General features: G+C 41.4%; 2 protein-coding genes across 3 annotated transcripts in view; one reads left to right on the top strand and one right to left on the bottom strand.

Moving 5' to 3' along the window:
- Positions 1–2,210: 2,210 nt before the first annotated feature.
- Positions 2,211–12,806, bottom strand: LOC113010819 (E3 ubiquitin-protein ligase znrf1). Its single transcript, XM_026150042.1, has 5 exons — positions 12,273–12,806; positions 10,903–10,998; positions 10,417–10,522; positions 8,090–8,192; positions 2,211–3,391 (listed from the first exon to the last, which is right to left on the bottom strand). The coding sequence occupies exons 1-4, from the start codon at positions 12,793–12,795 to the stop codon at positions 8,135–8,137; spliced, it is 783 nt and encodes a 260-aa protein (XP_026005827.1). The 5' UTR covers positions 12,796–12,806; the 3' UTR covers positions 2,211–3,391; positions 8,090–8,134.
- A 239-nt stretch (positions 12,807–13,045) lies between these two features.
- tep1 (telomerase-associated protein 1) overlaps positions 13,046–15,083 on the top strand; it is a 38,691-nt gene continuing 36,653 nt past the window's right edge. The window contains exons 1-3 of one of the 2 annotated variants that reach the window (XM_026150034.1): positions 13,046–13,106; positions 14,204–14,740; positions 14,851–15,033. In XM_026150034.1, the coding sequence (XP_026005819.1) occupies positions 14,204–14,740; positions 14,851–15,033 (720 nt within the window). In that variant the 5' untranslated portion in view covers positions 13,046–13,106. Of the gene's footprint in view, positions 13,107–13,152; positions 13,492–14,203; positions 14,741–14,850; positions 15,034–15,083 lie in introns of those variants that run through there. The other variant, XM_026150032.1, reaches the window with a different exon arrangement.

A 15,083-nucleotide genomic window follows, 5' to 3' on the forward strand; every position in this document is an offset into this window, starting at 1 on the left:
AATCTCTCACTGTAAAATGACAGACTTTTTTGGGGACATTGCCTTTATGTATTTTCCCTGCTAGCTCAAATCACATAAATATCTTCTGTTTACACCTGGTTTCAGTCATGAGAGTTGGACCATGAAGCGTATCTGAAATCGTGCTACTTTTATGCATTTTGTTTGCTGAAATGTGATGTCGTTTACAAATCTGCTTCAGTAGCTCAGATGCATTTTAGCAGCAATTTTCAAAATGGTCAAAATGCATTTTTCTGCACCTTAAGGACATCACCATTGTGGATGTTTTTCATCATTTTTAGGAATTATTTGTTATTGGGGGATGAAAAAAAACAAGAACAGCCAACGATGGCTTAAGAGTTACCAAACACCTTCCTCTGCTTACTTTACATTAATTATTAAAGAACAAGTAATGCCTCTCCTTCTGTTTATAAGATTGAGGAAACCTGCAGTCAGCTGAGACTGAAGAAGTCACTTGGATGAGTGACGAAGTGTTTCTCCCACTGAAAACGCTACGTCCACATGAACAGTATCAACTTTTGGAGATTCCTCTCCTTCTGTTCACATGGAGATGACATGTCCAATGTAACTCCTGAAATCTACACATATGCTTAAGCAGGCGCCGCAGTCAAGCTCCACAAACAAGGAGACATTTTTGACAACTTAACCAAAACAAAAATATATATATATACACAAAACAGACACGGACAAAACATCTGTCACACATATTTATTGTAAAAAATACATATAAAAACAATTTGAGACATACAAAAGATCGGAGCTTAGAAACAGTATATTGAACAGACAAGGACCAAGCAATTTTCTTGAATTGTATTACATATTTACAATTTAATAAATAAAACTCAATTTGTTTGTTTTATACCAGAGTAAAGGCAGATTGTCCATATCTTGGGGATGCAGATACCGCTGTGGTGACATTTTAAACATCGGTCTGTAATCACAGGGCAGGCAGGGAAATGGCGCCCTGTGATTCGAAACCAAAGACTTGAGAATATTTATACAAAATACATCCTTGGTTGGAGAGGGGCTAGTTTGCACACAGAGCATTTAGCTAGCATTGGTAAAAATTTGAGGTATTGCACCGCACAGCTTAGAGGGGGTTAAGGAAGTAAATCAAGAGTAACTTGGCGGTTTTGGATTGTCTGTAATCTTTATTGACAACCCAACTGCCACCAACACCCCTCTGAACACACACACACACACACACACACACACACACCCCCCTTAAAACCCTCCCAGCCAAAGTATACAATATCATAACTTATCACCACGACAAATGTAATCTGAACATCTAAATGATCAATGCGCCTCCTCTTCTGCCCTGTCCCCCACAACAACACAGACCTAAATGCACAAACAAACTATTTTTGGCTTTATTTTTCTTTTCTCCAATACAAAATAAGAGAAACATGCACAAGGCTGCCCTCTAATGACGGGACAGGTTATAGCACCGCAGACTGCAGAACATTGGGGTGGGGGGAGACAGAAAAGACCAACAGAGGCTGGGGTGAACAAACCTGTGAGCATGGCTCACCTCTTGGCCAACCTCTAAACCGCCCCACACCACTGCAGCGCTGAAAGGTAAACACCTTTAGAGCAGGCAGCAAAAGCAATCAGTTACAATATATTTTTTGTTCTTACTGCTAGAGTTTCCACTGGCCTACGTACGACCTGTATCAGGCAGCATCTGTTGAGCAGCCTTACTGTTTCGGCTTCCACTTCAGCTCAGCCCCCAAAAACGACACCACAAATACCTCTTTGCACAAGAACCCCTTCACCAGGCAAAAGGCAATCAACACACACACACACACACACACACAAAAAGAAAGGCCAAGGATAGCCATTTAACACATTTAGCAACAAACATGAGCATTGTGATAATAAAATAGCCTAAATAAAAAAAAAAAAAAAAAAAAAAAAAAACAAGGGGAATTGGGGGGGGGGGGGGGGGGGGGGGGGCTGCTTATGTAATAATTAACCATCAGCTGTCCGTAGCCTCCAGTGTTATGGATCGAGGCAGATACCACATGGTGTACACTTGCTCCAAAAATACATCTGTCCCTTTATCTCCCCTCGATCTGCCATTTGTGTAACCAGATGGCGAAGCTGTTGCGTGGTCCAAAAGCAGAGAGAAAGAATCCAAATTACACCCCAGAGGACAGAGGAGGCAGGGGACAAAAACTCAAAACAGCTTTCAAAGTAGAAGTTTCGACCATGTGAGCCGCCATGTTGCGTACCAAATACAACATTAAACAGGAAGGATGTTGAATGCAGTTAAGCCGGTTCACCAAGCAGACTTCTGGGCAATTTACAGTACACACACACACACACACACTTACAGTCGTGCTCAGGACATAGTCTGTCCCTGGTTGTTATCTAAACGTGCACACGCATACAAACACACAAACAATCTTATCCTGGATCTTATGGTTTAAACTAAAACAAGCCTGAGGGACAAAAGTGCACAAGTTGGTGCAAACACCAGCGCTACTATGGCCCTATAAAATACCTACAAACCCTCCTCAACGCTCACCAAGTAGCAGCACATTAAACCCACCGCTATTCAACCACCTACAAGTCTGACCTACCAAAAAAAAAAAAAAGACTTATTTTTCCACTCCCCAAACAGTTAGGCCCCCAAACATCCCCTGAAATGTTTACATGTAACAGGAGAGGAAAAACAAAAAACAAAAAAACCCAACACCTAATGACGGCAGCCCCCACTCACCAAATACAAGTCCTCAACCTCCAGCTCAATCAAAATAAAGCAATGTTTACATAGTAACAGTTTGCGCTTTCAGTGTGAGGTTGGTTCATTTATGGGGTGAGCCGAGAAAAGAAAACATTCATCCGATGTATGACATGGAACGATAATCGTTCTGTTTTGGATTTTGTCTTTTTTTTGCAAAAACACTTGATAAAATAAACAATCCTGTTGGGAGGGAGAGAAAATACACAGGAGAGGATCCAGAGTCACAGTTAAGACCATTTTTTCTTTTCTTTTTTAGCCCCCCCCCCCCTTCCCCCGCAGCCAGGTTTAAGTTCGTTCTAGGATGATAATATTTATACGTTCTGCAGTTTAAAGCCAAGTGCGCAGGATAGACGGATAAACGCTGTCGTTTCTGTTCCAACCGGGAGGGGATGTCTCGACCACGGATTTTTGAACTGTCGGGAGGAGTTTGGCTTGAAATGGTCAAGCTCAAAAGGGAGCGATCCCAGCAGAGAGCATCAGGTGTCTTCACGTGCAGCTTCCTCTTAGGATCGTCTGTTCTCCGCTCATGTATTTGTAGTCTGTGTCCAAGAGTGACAGTGGGCTTTCGTTTGTTCAATTACACATTTTTTATTGGGGATTTTTCGGATTCAGTGTAGTCTCCTGTGAGGGCAGAAAAAGACACGAAAGAAGAAGAAGAAGAAAAAAAAAAAAAAAAAAAGATTCATTAATACAGGCTGTGGGGACTGTGCTGAAAAACAGACTGCAGCAAAGACAGAAAAAATGTGAAAATTTATATCAATTCTATATCTTTTTTGTTGTTGTTTTTGGTGTTTTACAGAAACGATGTGGCCACAGGCAGAAGTTCTTTGTGCTGCCAGCATTTATTTTCTATTCAAACACTATTAAGTTCAGCACTGACGCAAAAAACTTTGAGGGTGCAGTTTCTCCCAACCCCACGCACCCACTCACACACACAGTGTTTTGTGAACACTGAGAAATCCAGAAACATCCATGTAGATGCTAAAAATGACAGCCTCAACATGGCATTTAATCTGTTAGACTCAATTGGCTTCTCTCAAACTGTAAAAGAACCCACCCACCACTTTAATCACACTCTAGATCTTGTGTTAACATGTGGTATAGAAACTGAACATTTAACAATGTTTCCTGAAAACCCTCTCCTGTCTGATCATTTCCTGATAACATTTAAATTTACAATAATTGATTACACAGCAGTGGAGAGTAGACTTTATCACAGTAGATGTCTTTCAAAAAGTGCTGTAACTAAGTTTAAGAATATAATCCACCCACTGCTATCATCTTCAATGCCCTGTACCAACATAGAGCAGAGCAGCTATCTGAACGCTGCTCCAACAGAGGTCGATTATCTTGTTAATAATTTTACCTCCTCACTACGTACGACTCTGGATACTGTAGCTCCTGTGAAAACTAAGGTCTCTAATCAGAAGTACCTGACTCCGTGGTATAATTCTCAAACACGTAGCCTAAAGCAGATGACTCGTAAGCTGGAGAGGAAATGGCGTGTCACAAATTTAGAGGATCATCATTTAGCCTGGAGAAATAGTTTGCTGCTTTATAAGAAAGCCCCCCACAAAGCCAGAACATCTTACTATTCATCACTGATTGAAGAAAATAAGAACAACCCCAGGTTTCTCTTCAGCACTGTAGCCAGGCTGACAAACAGTCAGAGCTCTGTTGAGCCAACAATCCCTTTAACGTTAACTAGTAATGACTTCATGAACTTCTTCACAAATAAAATTTTAATCATTAGAGAAAAAATTACCAATAACCATCCCACAGATGTAATATTATCTACAGCTACTCTTAGTATCATTGATGTTAAGTTAGTCTCTTTTTCTCTAATTGATCTTTCTGAGTTAACTTCAATAATTACTTCCTCCAAACCATCAACGTGTCTTTTAGACCCCATTCCTACAAAACTGCTCAAAGAAGTCCTGCCATTAATTAATTCTTTGATCTTAAATATGATCAACCTATCTCTAATGATCAGCTATGTACCACAGGCCTTCAAGGTGGCTGTAGTTAAACCTTTACTCAAAAAGCCATCTCTAGACCCAGCAGTCTTAGCTAATTATAGGCCAATCTCCAACCTTCCTTTCATATCAAAAATCCTTGAAAGAGTAGTTGTCAAACAGCTAACAGATCATCTGCAGAGGAATGGCTTATTTGAAGAGTTTCAGTCAGGTTTCAGAGCTCATCACAGCACAGAAACAGCTTTAGTGAAGGTTACAAATGATCTTCTTATGGCCTCTGACAGTGGACTCATCTCTGTGCTTGTCCTGCTAGACCTTAGTGCAGCGTTCGATACTGTCGACCATAATATCCTATTAGAGCGATTAGAGCATGCTGTAGGTATTACAGGTACTGCGCTGCAGTGGTTTGTATCATATCTATCTAATAGACTCCAATTTGTTCATGTAAATGGAGAGTCCTCTTCACACACTGAGGTTAATTATGGAGTTCCACAGGGTTCAGTGCTAGGACCAATTCTGTTTACATTATACATGCTTCCCCTAGACAGCATCATTAGAAGACATAGCATACATTTTCACTGCTATGCAGATGACACCCAGCTCTATCTATCTATGAAGCCAGATGACACACACCAATTAGTTAAACTGCAGGAATGTCTTAAAGACATAAAGACCTGGATGGCCGCTAACTTTCTGCTTCTTAATTCAGATAAAACTGAGGTTATTGTACTCGGCCCTGAAAAGCCTAGAAATATGGTATCTAACTAGATTCTTACTCTGGATGGCATTACCTTGGCCTCCAGTAACACTGTGAGGAACCTTGGAGTTATTTTTGACCAAGACATGTCCTTCAATGCGCATATTTAACAAATATGTAAGATTGCTTTCTTCCATTTGCGCAACATCTCCAAAATTTGAAATATCCTGTCTCAGAGTGACGCTGAAAAGCTAGTTCATGCATTTATTACTTCCAGGCTGAACTACTGTAATTCATTATTATCAGGATGTCCTAAAAACTCCCTGAAAAGCCTTCAGCTAATCCAAAATGCTGCAGCAAGAGTACTGACAAGGACTAGAAAGAGAGAGCATATTTCTCCTGTTTTGGCTTCCCTTCATTGGCTTCCTGTTAAATCCAGAATTGAATTCAAAATCCTGCTCCTCACATACAAGGTCTTAAATAATCAGGCCCCATCTTAGCTTAATGACCTTGTAGTACCATATCACCCCATTAGAGCACTTCGCTCTCGCACTGCAGGCCTATTGTTGTACCTAGAGTATTTAAATGTTGAATGGGAGGGAGAGCCTTCAGTTTTCAGGCTCCTCTTCTGTGGAACCAGCTTCCAGCTTGGATTTGGGAGACAGACACTATCTCTACTTTCAAGATTAGGCTTAAAAGTTTCCTTTTTGCTAAAGCATATAGTTAGGGCTGGACCAGGTGACCCTGAATCCTCCCTTAGTTATGCTGCAATAGATGTAGGCTGCTGGGGGATTCCCATGATGCATTGAGTTTTTCCTTTCCAGTCACCTTTCTCACTCACTATGTGTTAATAGACCTCTCTGCATTGAATCATATCTGTTATTAATCTCTGTCTCTTAGAAATATGGTATCTAAGCAGCATGCGTTTCATCATCACCCCAACTGGTCACAGCAGATGGCCCCGCCCCTCCCTGAGCCTGGTTCTGCCGGAGGTTTCTTCCTGTTAAAAGGGAGTTTTTCCTTCCCAAAGTGCTTGCTCATAGGGGGTCATATGATTGTTGGGTTTTTCCTCTGTATCTACTGTACAATATAAAGCGGCTTGAGGAGACTGCTGTTGTGATTTGGCGCTATATAAATAAAATTGAATTGAATAAAACAAACTGTTTCTTTCAATCTGATTATTCTGTTTTAGAAAGCAGGATTAACCAGGGTATGCTGGGCATTGTCTGATGACTTATTGAGCTCATCTTGAGGTCTCAAAATAGAACCCATAAAAAAAATGTTTATAAAAAAAAAAAATTGTTCCTTTCATCTTTTATATTCTCTATGGCTCAGACGCTAACGCTAAACTAAAAGATTCACATTGCATTTCTTTACTTTTCTGAAAAGTACAACTAATAAATCCATCTTGAAAAACACATTTTGATGAACAGTAAATAAATCTATAACACATCCACTGGGAAATTAATGTGCATACCAGGCTAGCATTTTACAGACATTGTTGGCATTTATCACACACAATAGCTAATCAAGAAAGCAATCACTGGATCCGTCAATAATGGCATAATTAACAGTCGCAGCTCTTTGTCTTGCATCAATTTCACACTCAAGGTGGGGGCCTGTTTCCCTCCAGAAAACAAATCTAACCACACATTTTATTTTTTTAAACAACTTGCCAACAACTCGTGGATACTGGCACTCTTATTTGGTGCTGGCTTTGTTGTGGCAATGTCTCACTTCCTGTTCCCGTTGCAACGCACCGCGGTGCTTATCTGTAGTTTAATCTGTAGCTTGGTTAATTACAAGCATGCACAAAGCGACTTATTTCATTGTGTAACCTACACGTGGGTTATCGGAGCACACTTTCTGCAAATTAAATTTACAGCTTAATGTGTCGTCAGGGGTTTGAAGGGCTTGTAGTTCTCCGTCTCACCAGCACTTTCCTGCTCAGTGTAGCCAATGTTTAGTTACACCTAAGCCTCCTTTAGTGCTAATAGGACTCATAATAAATGCCGTTCTTTCATAGCTTTGAAGGTCTGGTTCTTCAAAAACACAATTGCTGACGCAAAAAAAATCCACCAGCTCGGCTGTAGTACTGGCAACATTTTAAATGACTGTGTGACCTAAATACATTACACTTAATAATTGTAGTTATGCGTAATTTAGTGTACCACAATTGTGTCAATTTGCGTATGCATCCCCTAGGGGGGTGCAAACATTCTCCACTGCAGTCCTCCAAAATCCCAAATGCATGCTGCTGGACACGGATGACGCCGTGCATCGGTAGAAAGCTGAGTGGTTGGTAAGAGGGCCAGAACAGGGAAGGGAGCAACAGCAGAGTTAACCACGAAAGTGAGAGGCATTGTCTTCAAATTCAAAGAGCTGAAGTGAAACAGTCTGTTATAAATTTGCTTTTCTCCACAGCTCGCTGATGGACCAACGGTAGCACAAACAGGGGAAATCCACAGACTGGTTGTGCCACATACATCACATGCTGCCCCTATTGAAACCAGGCGCTCTGTGCAAGTAGGCACTCCGGATTGCACACACGCTACCACTGCTGAACCATAATGTCACCATTACTCTTCACTGCAGGCAGTACTAGCTGCACGTTTTGGTCATTTATCAGGTCAGCAGTGCACGTACCTGAGTCAGGTTGGTCACGGCGTGGGATACATGTGACCCCATGAGTCAATCAAAGGGATGTTCAGGGCAGCAAGGCTTCACCTTTGACCAGGAATCAATGCAGCTGCAGGGAGACAGAGCACACTGAGAATGTGGAGACACCAAGACGATATACTTGAATCAACTCATGTGAATGTGGGAGAAGCTCGAAGGTCTGCCTGTGGTTGTAGCGTCTCCCACAAGGCCTAATCCACTCACAGGAGGTGTGAAACCAAAATAAAAGGGTAAACATTCAGCAGTTAATCCTTTAAGGCCTCGTTGACTCCCTGAATACAAATGGAGCAGAGATAAGACGCCTGAAGACCTCGGGGCCTCTTTTGGCTGTTTGCCTTTGTCTTTTTGTTTTGAGTTGCAAAAGTCTGTTAGGAGTTTTTCCCCCCCTTAAGTTAATGGCCTCTTTACTTTTAACTCGTGCCCTCACCTCATGTTTTTCAGATGGTAATGACTTTTATTTTTATTGGCTTTAAGTCACTAATCTGGAGCTGAGACAAGCAGTCGATACTTAATGAGCCTGGATGGGAGAGGAGAAAAAAAAAAAAAAAAAAAAAAAAAAAAATGGTGTGGGGGGGAAAGCATTTACCAGCAGGAGATTTTAGGTTGTGCTCCTTTCTCTCTCCTTTTTTTGGATAATTAAACTGAATGTTTTGGGTGATGCTACTACTAAAACAAAATTAAGTAATTGCATTGAGCGTTGGGTAAACACATTGAATAATGAAAACCGGTGTAAGATTAATCAACAGTAAAAAATAAAATACTTGTATAGTCTTGTATAAACTGTTTAAAATGATTGATAAGAAACTCAATCAATACAAGTAGTTTTATATAAGACACACACGATGTATTCACATAAGTAACCGACTGACTTTCTTTATTCAGTGGAAATAGTCAATGATTTTGGGTCTGTTAGCAGTGTAGCTAGTAAAGCACAAAACAACATTATGGCAGATTGTCCTCATATACCTCAGACCCGATTAGTGATCCTATTCGTCTCCCGGCTTGTGACCGGCTCTAGCAGCGCGTTCCGTTTGAAGTTAGAAATTTTCAAACGTAGAAAGCCGGAGCAGCCTCACCGACCCAGACTTAACAATCCGAGATGGCAGCAGCAGTGCATGTAAACATTCATAAAACTGCAAAACTTGCAATCTGTACAACTAATGTACATTTGTTATTCACCAAATGAGCCACACGCAAAGCACTGACCAGACTCCATCCATGACTGTGCTTACAGTGTTTTTAGTCCTGCGCTCTACTTTTAGTGATGCATAAAGGCCTGCCTTACTAAGGAGCAAAACAAATCCCACTCAAAACGCTACGTCCAGATGAACAGAATCAACTTTTGGAGAACTAATTATGTTATCTGTAATTTTTTTAAAAGTTATAAAAAATACAGCAGGCTGGATCTTGAGTGATCGATTACCTAATCTTGGTAAATCGGCTGTACTGAGATTAAGGGGAAATCAGTGGCTTCTTGGAAGCTGGGCAAAAATCAAGTGATGAACATTACAGTTTGTTTTAAACTGTCAATGTGGGGTTTTTTTTTGTTTTTTAAATAAATTGGCTGAAACATACAAAATACAGGATCACAGTAAAAAAAAAAAAAAAATCTCCTAGAAATGTCATTAATTCCTTGGAAGTTACAAAAAAATAAAGCGTTGAACATTACAGCACGTTTTAAAAATGTCAAATGGGCTGAAACACATTATGAAAGTTGATAGTCATTTAGTTTTTTCCTAGAAATGTCATTGCCACTTAGAAAACACTGTGCTCACATCTGTCAAATTAAAATGCAATAATCCTGCATGTGTTTTCACAGTTGTTAAAGCTCTTACTGAAAAAATATTTAAAGTCTTCCCTTTTTTTCTGTCACATATTTATAATGGAGGATGCTCTTATTAAACATGGCCAAAGTTTAAATGAATTAAATACATACAGCAGGAAATGAGCATAATAATAAGTCAAAATAATGTGAACACATGTTTGGCTTTAATCCATTTTATCTCAAATTTCAAAACAAGGCTTCCCAATTCCATCACTTTAGCAAAGATTACAGAGTTGAGTCTGGCACATCCTATCTGGGACATGAGCAACCGATCTGTAATTCTCAGAAAAGTGTAGCTCTATATACGATACACACTAGTACAGAACAACTTTTGCATCCTTGTTTCAGATAGATGTCAGCTCTGGAAACCACCACATTTGCCCAGTGAGTTTACTTTTAATGTCACGTTTTGTCCCAAGCGAAGAAACAAGCTTATCTGCCCTACATTTTATTTTAATTTCATTCATACCTCTTGTGGTAGACGCAGAGGCAGGCCAGTCTGGCGATGGTCTCTCCCTGTACCAAATCCTCCAAACAGATGGAACACTCTCCACTGTCTTTACTGAGCACATCCGCTGTAAATGCACAAACACACAAATCAACAATCAGGGTTTTTCCAGGCTAAAAATGGCCCTCTGGGGAATGGCAATGCATGTAACCAGTCCATATATAGCAAAGGCAATGAGTCTACAGAAGTCTGAATGTTCCTCTTATTATGTTCAGTTTGATGAAAAAAAGTTTTTTGACTTGATTATATTAAAGCCTACTTAAAAATAAAGTGTTGCTCATATTTTTGTCAGAGACTTTGTGATCTTCTCTTCTGGAAAGTTCAAAGGGCACTTTGATGAGTGCCAGAATGTGTTTTTTTTTTATGCATAGGGAAAAACCCTGACATTAAGTCACCAGCCTTTTAATAAACACAGCTGTAGGAGTATTTTAGTGGCACGATACTTACTGTTGTAAGGTAGAGGAGGAGATGTGAGGCAACTCAACAGGTGATCCTCAATCCGACCCCCCGGGAAAGGCTTTGAGCAGAAAGGACAGCGGATATCTGTAGAGGGCACAGACACAACAGACCCAAGATTAACACTGTGTGTCACAGCACGATATAAATGATAGATGATGCGCGCTGAGCACAAGTGCTGTGTTTGGACATCTAGGTTGCACAAGCTGAAACCGCAAACCAAAGAGCAGCCTGAAACACACATGCTAAATGAGGCGTTCCCATGCCTGAGATGGTGAGAAAGACGTTGCCCTGAGTGTAACTGACCTGAAATAGCGTTATTTGACTGTACTCACTGCTCAAAACACTGACTCAGTCTTGAGGGATGGCCACTGCTCGAGCCATTCGTAGATAGGAGAGCCAGGCAGAAACAGTGCCTCGCTGCCCTACATTTGCCTCCTCCATCTATGATTCGCTGCCAGCAGTGAGCAGGCATGTGCAGTTGTGACCCATTTCCCTACACTTGCTAGAGGGCTGGCCTGGGAAATCCACCACACTGCTCTGTGTTGGCTCAAAATGTCACGCTTGCCGTCACATCTCCACCATCTCTATTCATCTGATTATCTAATGCAGGCCGAGACAAGTGCAAAATTTTTTTGGCTTCCTCTGCACACTAATGTTCCAATTTTAATGCAAGTTCTTTTTTAAAAAAAAAAAAAAAAGGCAGTTTGTTGCTTAAGACTTTCATGCTGCAGGATTTACCACGGACAGCCACTGTCAGCAGGCCTTGTGAACTGAATGGACTTGTATATCATCACTTCCAGTTTTATGCCACAGGTCTGCTTCATACAATAGGTCCTCTGATTATTTTAGTCAGCATGCGAGCAGGGGAAAAAAAAAAAGATTATCTGTCCAAGAATGTAAATTCCTCAGCAAATCCATTTAATTCCAGACTGGCTTGATTGAGGGTTGCACTGTGGCATTTATGATGTCGTTATATCCAAAAAACATGTCTTTTACTTAAGGATGCAACAGTTGCATTTTTCTCTTAGTCAAGGTTTTAATAGCCCTGTGTTATTATTTTGTCTGACTTCAGATTAACATCAGCTGTCTAATGAAAGCACAGTCAACCCCCACATTTTCCCCCCTTCTCCTCAGGTATTGCGCAATCTTTTCCCGTCATCTTCAAGCTCCAACACATCCATGGATTTTATGTAGCTTCTGTGGAAAAACGCCTAGCTGTATGCAAGCCAAACCACAATTACTGGTGCAGACCAGCCCCGTTACTAAGGAAATGTCATTTATGTGGCGCAAATGCTAAAGATTGTATTTTTAAAAATATATATACATATCTATCTGGTGCTGTTTAGATGTTAACTTACTGCCGTGGCGATTGTTCAAACGGTAAAGGCCGATCCAAGCCTCTGACACCGGCCGCTGGTGTGTGCTTCGAACACGGGCGGACCTTGCGCCAACACGGGTGGCAGAGTGCCGATTCCCGGGCAGCCGCTCGGAAAAGGTGCGGTGTGGTGTGCGGCCTGTCTCCTCAACCTGCTGGTGTTCTGCGTCGACGGGAGCCTCTGGGCTAACATTGCCGTCTTCCTCGGGTTTCCCCTCGCTGCTGTCGTCGTCCCCGGGTGACGCCTGGCCAATGCTAGAGGGGATGCTGTGGTGGTCAGCAGGGCTGCCGTCCGCGCTCGCTCCGAGCTGCCCCGGGTCCGAGTCACTACCCTCCTCCGATCGGCTTCGGTTAGCCTCAGTGTCATCGAAGCTCACCGAAAAGTCGACAACGAGGCTGGTGGGCCTCGTGCAGCGAGGTCGCCGACAGGAATCCCGCTTTGTCCCATCTTTCCCGAAAGCTGAGGAAACCGTGTCTTCGTGTAGGCGACTCGTTCTCGTCCCCATCTCTGGTAGGCTAATTGAGCTGGCTAGCCGCGCTGCTTCCTCAAAACAAACTACCACAGAACGAGGTGGACGGATTAACTTCGAAACGACCCGTAATATGGTAAAATACTCGGATGGACAGTTTAAATAATCCCAACTGCCCAGTAACGTGGCCTTGTGAAAGGAGTAGTTGAAGTTCGACGTGTCTCCTCCGGCCTCAGTTCGTCCTCACTATCCACATTTTCCTTTCTTTTTTGATGTACCCGTTCTGGCTGCTGCAGCGGAAATAGAGCGTTTGCGTTTCCTCTTTGTGCCTCAGTCCGGCATTTACGGTAACTTCATCATCCATAATGACTTTATTATTTGAACATTAAACAGCTTAGATATGTTTTATGGTGTTATATGTTTATCTAAGATTATTATCTTTTTCAAATAAATATATCTGAATTTATTGCGCGTGACAGTTGTTCTTTTCTGGTCGACACCCATATGTCCGGTATTACGGTAAAAAAAAAAATCGTATTACGAACACAGTATTCTGACCAATCACTGGTCTTTTGATAGCCGGCTGACAGGACAGGTGTTTGTATGACAGCCGTTTACAGGAAATCAGTGGTTACTCTTGACTTGAAGGGGCTTCGAAACAGAAAATAACGTCTGACGGAAACGTTGTATATCAAACTCTCTACCCACGGAGTTGAAATTGTGGGTTTTGCGGTGAGTTTCCTGTGTCTAGCAATCGTCCTTGTAGCTAACCACGCCTATGAAAACTTGAGTCACTGCAAAGAACGAAACATTTGCTCCCATATTGAATTCAGCTGCAAATGTTGTGCTGTGTTTGCATTTGGCAGTTCATTCATTGCAGCTAATGTTCTTTCCGTATAACTTATATCAGTGTTTGTTTTATTTCTGACTTTGGTGGCTGATTTTACTGCCCTTATTCTTGTTGTTTACACATGGATAATTGTCAAATCGATGACATAACATGAGTTGTTGTTTTTGTTTTGTTTTTGTTTTTTTAATCCAAAACAAACTCTGGAGATCACCGCACCAAGTTTAAACGTCGTAGTCCCAATTATGTGTCAGTTTAGCAAGTTTTACTTTAGTTTCGAGCTGCGTTTGCGGTCTGCTTCAAGGCCCATTTATATTTGTATTTATATTTGACAGATTTATATTTGTTCACATTTCTGTATGTTATTCATGCATTATTCTGTATGTTTCCCAATGACACTATCTACAGTCTGTTGGGCATCATGTTTTCAGACTTTGTTCCTGTAATATGGTTCACGCCCTTAGATACAATAAAACAGTGCTTGTTCAAACAGTAGAAGGAATCCTGCCACTCAATACTCTGTGCTCTCTAGGATTATATGGCTTGTGACTGAGAGGAGAGGAGTGGCTTTTGACATTCTGATCTCTTTTTCTGCAGATGAGTGCTCTGACTTTGCAGTCAGCAAGCCTGGCCCCAGGAGTGCAGAAGCAGCAGCAGGCAACATGTGGGAGAAGTTTGACTTCAAATTATTCTCCCCCAAGTCTGGAGAATAAGTTCTTAGCTCAAACCTCCACAATAATGCCCCAGCTTTCCTCCCCACTCATAGATTTTGCAGCACAGCCTTCCTCTTGCTCCTCTCTCCAACCCTCCAAACTATCTTCCACCTCATCCTCCCTTCTCTCCACTTCTTCCTTTGCAGCCTCCTTCACTTCTCCCCTCCTAAGCACCCAGAACAAGCTCCTAGACAGTAACTTATCTCATCATTCTTTTTCCTTGACCTCCTCAGTCCCTAATGACTCTTTGCTCCCCACATCCCTGGCCAGTGGTGCTCTACTCACTAACTTTGCTCAAACTCCTTCATTCTTCCACCATGATCTCATGAGTAAAGAAGAGAAAAGGGATGATGGAGGGGATCCAGATGAAAGATATGAGATATCTGAAGTGATGCCTTTCAGTTTTGAAGAAACAAGTGTGGTACATGAGATATTCCTCATTCCTCTTTAAACATAAAATCATAACACATCAAATTTTATTAAAACTTTTGTTGCATGTCATTTGTAATTTAATTTGTTCTGCACAAGCAGATTTCTGAGGATGAAGATAATGAGGCTGAAGAAATTGATGCTGAGAAAACTATGGACTTGCCTGTACTGGAAACAGAGTTGATGGAACAAGAATTTGAACAAACCGAGGTTGTCAGACAGGAGGAATTTGGAGAGGTCGAAAGAGGAAACGAGAAGGCCGAAGAGGAGCTGAAAGACAAAAAGGTTATAGAGAATAATTTATTTGTGTTGAACTCCTGGGTGCTGATTAAAGT

The sequence above is a fragment of the Astatotilapia calliptera genome, chromosome 18, assembly GCF_900246225.1.
Source record: "Astatotilapia calliptera chromosome 18, fAstCal1.2, whole genome shotgun sequence".
NCBI classification, from domain to species: Eukaryota; Metazoa; Chordata; class Actinopteri; order Cichliformes; family Cichlidae; genus Astatotilapia; species Astatotilapia calliptera.

Coding starts and splice junctions, on each gene's coding strand:
- LOC113010819 (XM_026150042.1), bottom strand. CDS start 12,795: ATGGGGACGAGAACGAGTCGCCTACACGAAGACACGGTTTCCTCAGCT. Junction 10,999..12,272: donor TTTGAACAATCGCCACGGCA/GTAAGTTAACAT, acceptor TGCCCTCTACAG/ATATCCGCTGTCCTTTCTGC. Junction 8,193..10,416: donor CTCTGCGTCTACCACAAGAG/GTATGAATGAAA, acceptor GTCTCCCTGCAG/CTGCATTGATTCCTGGTCAA.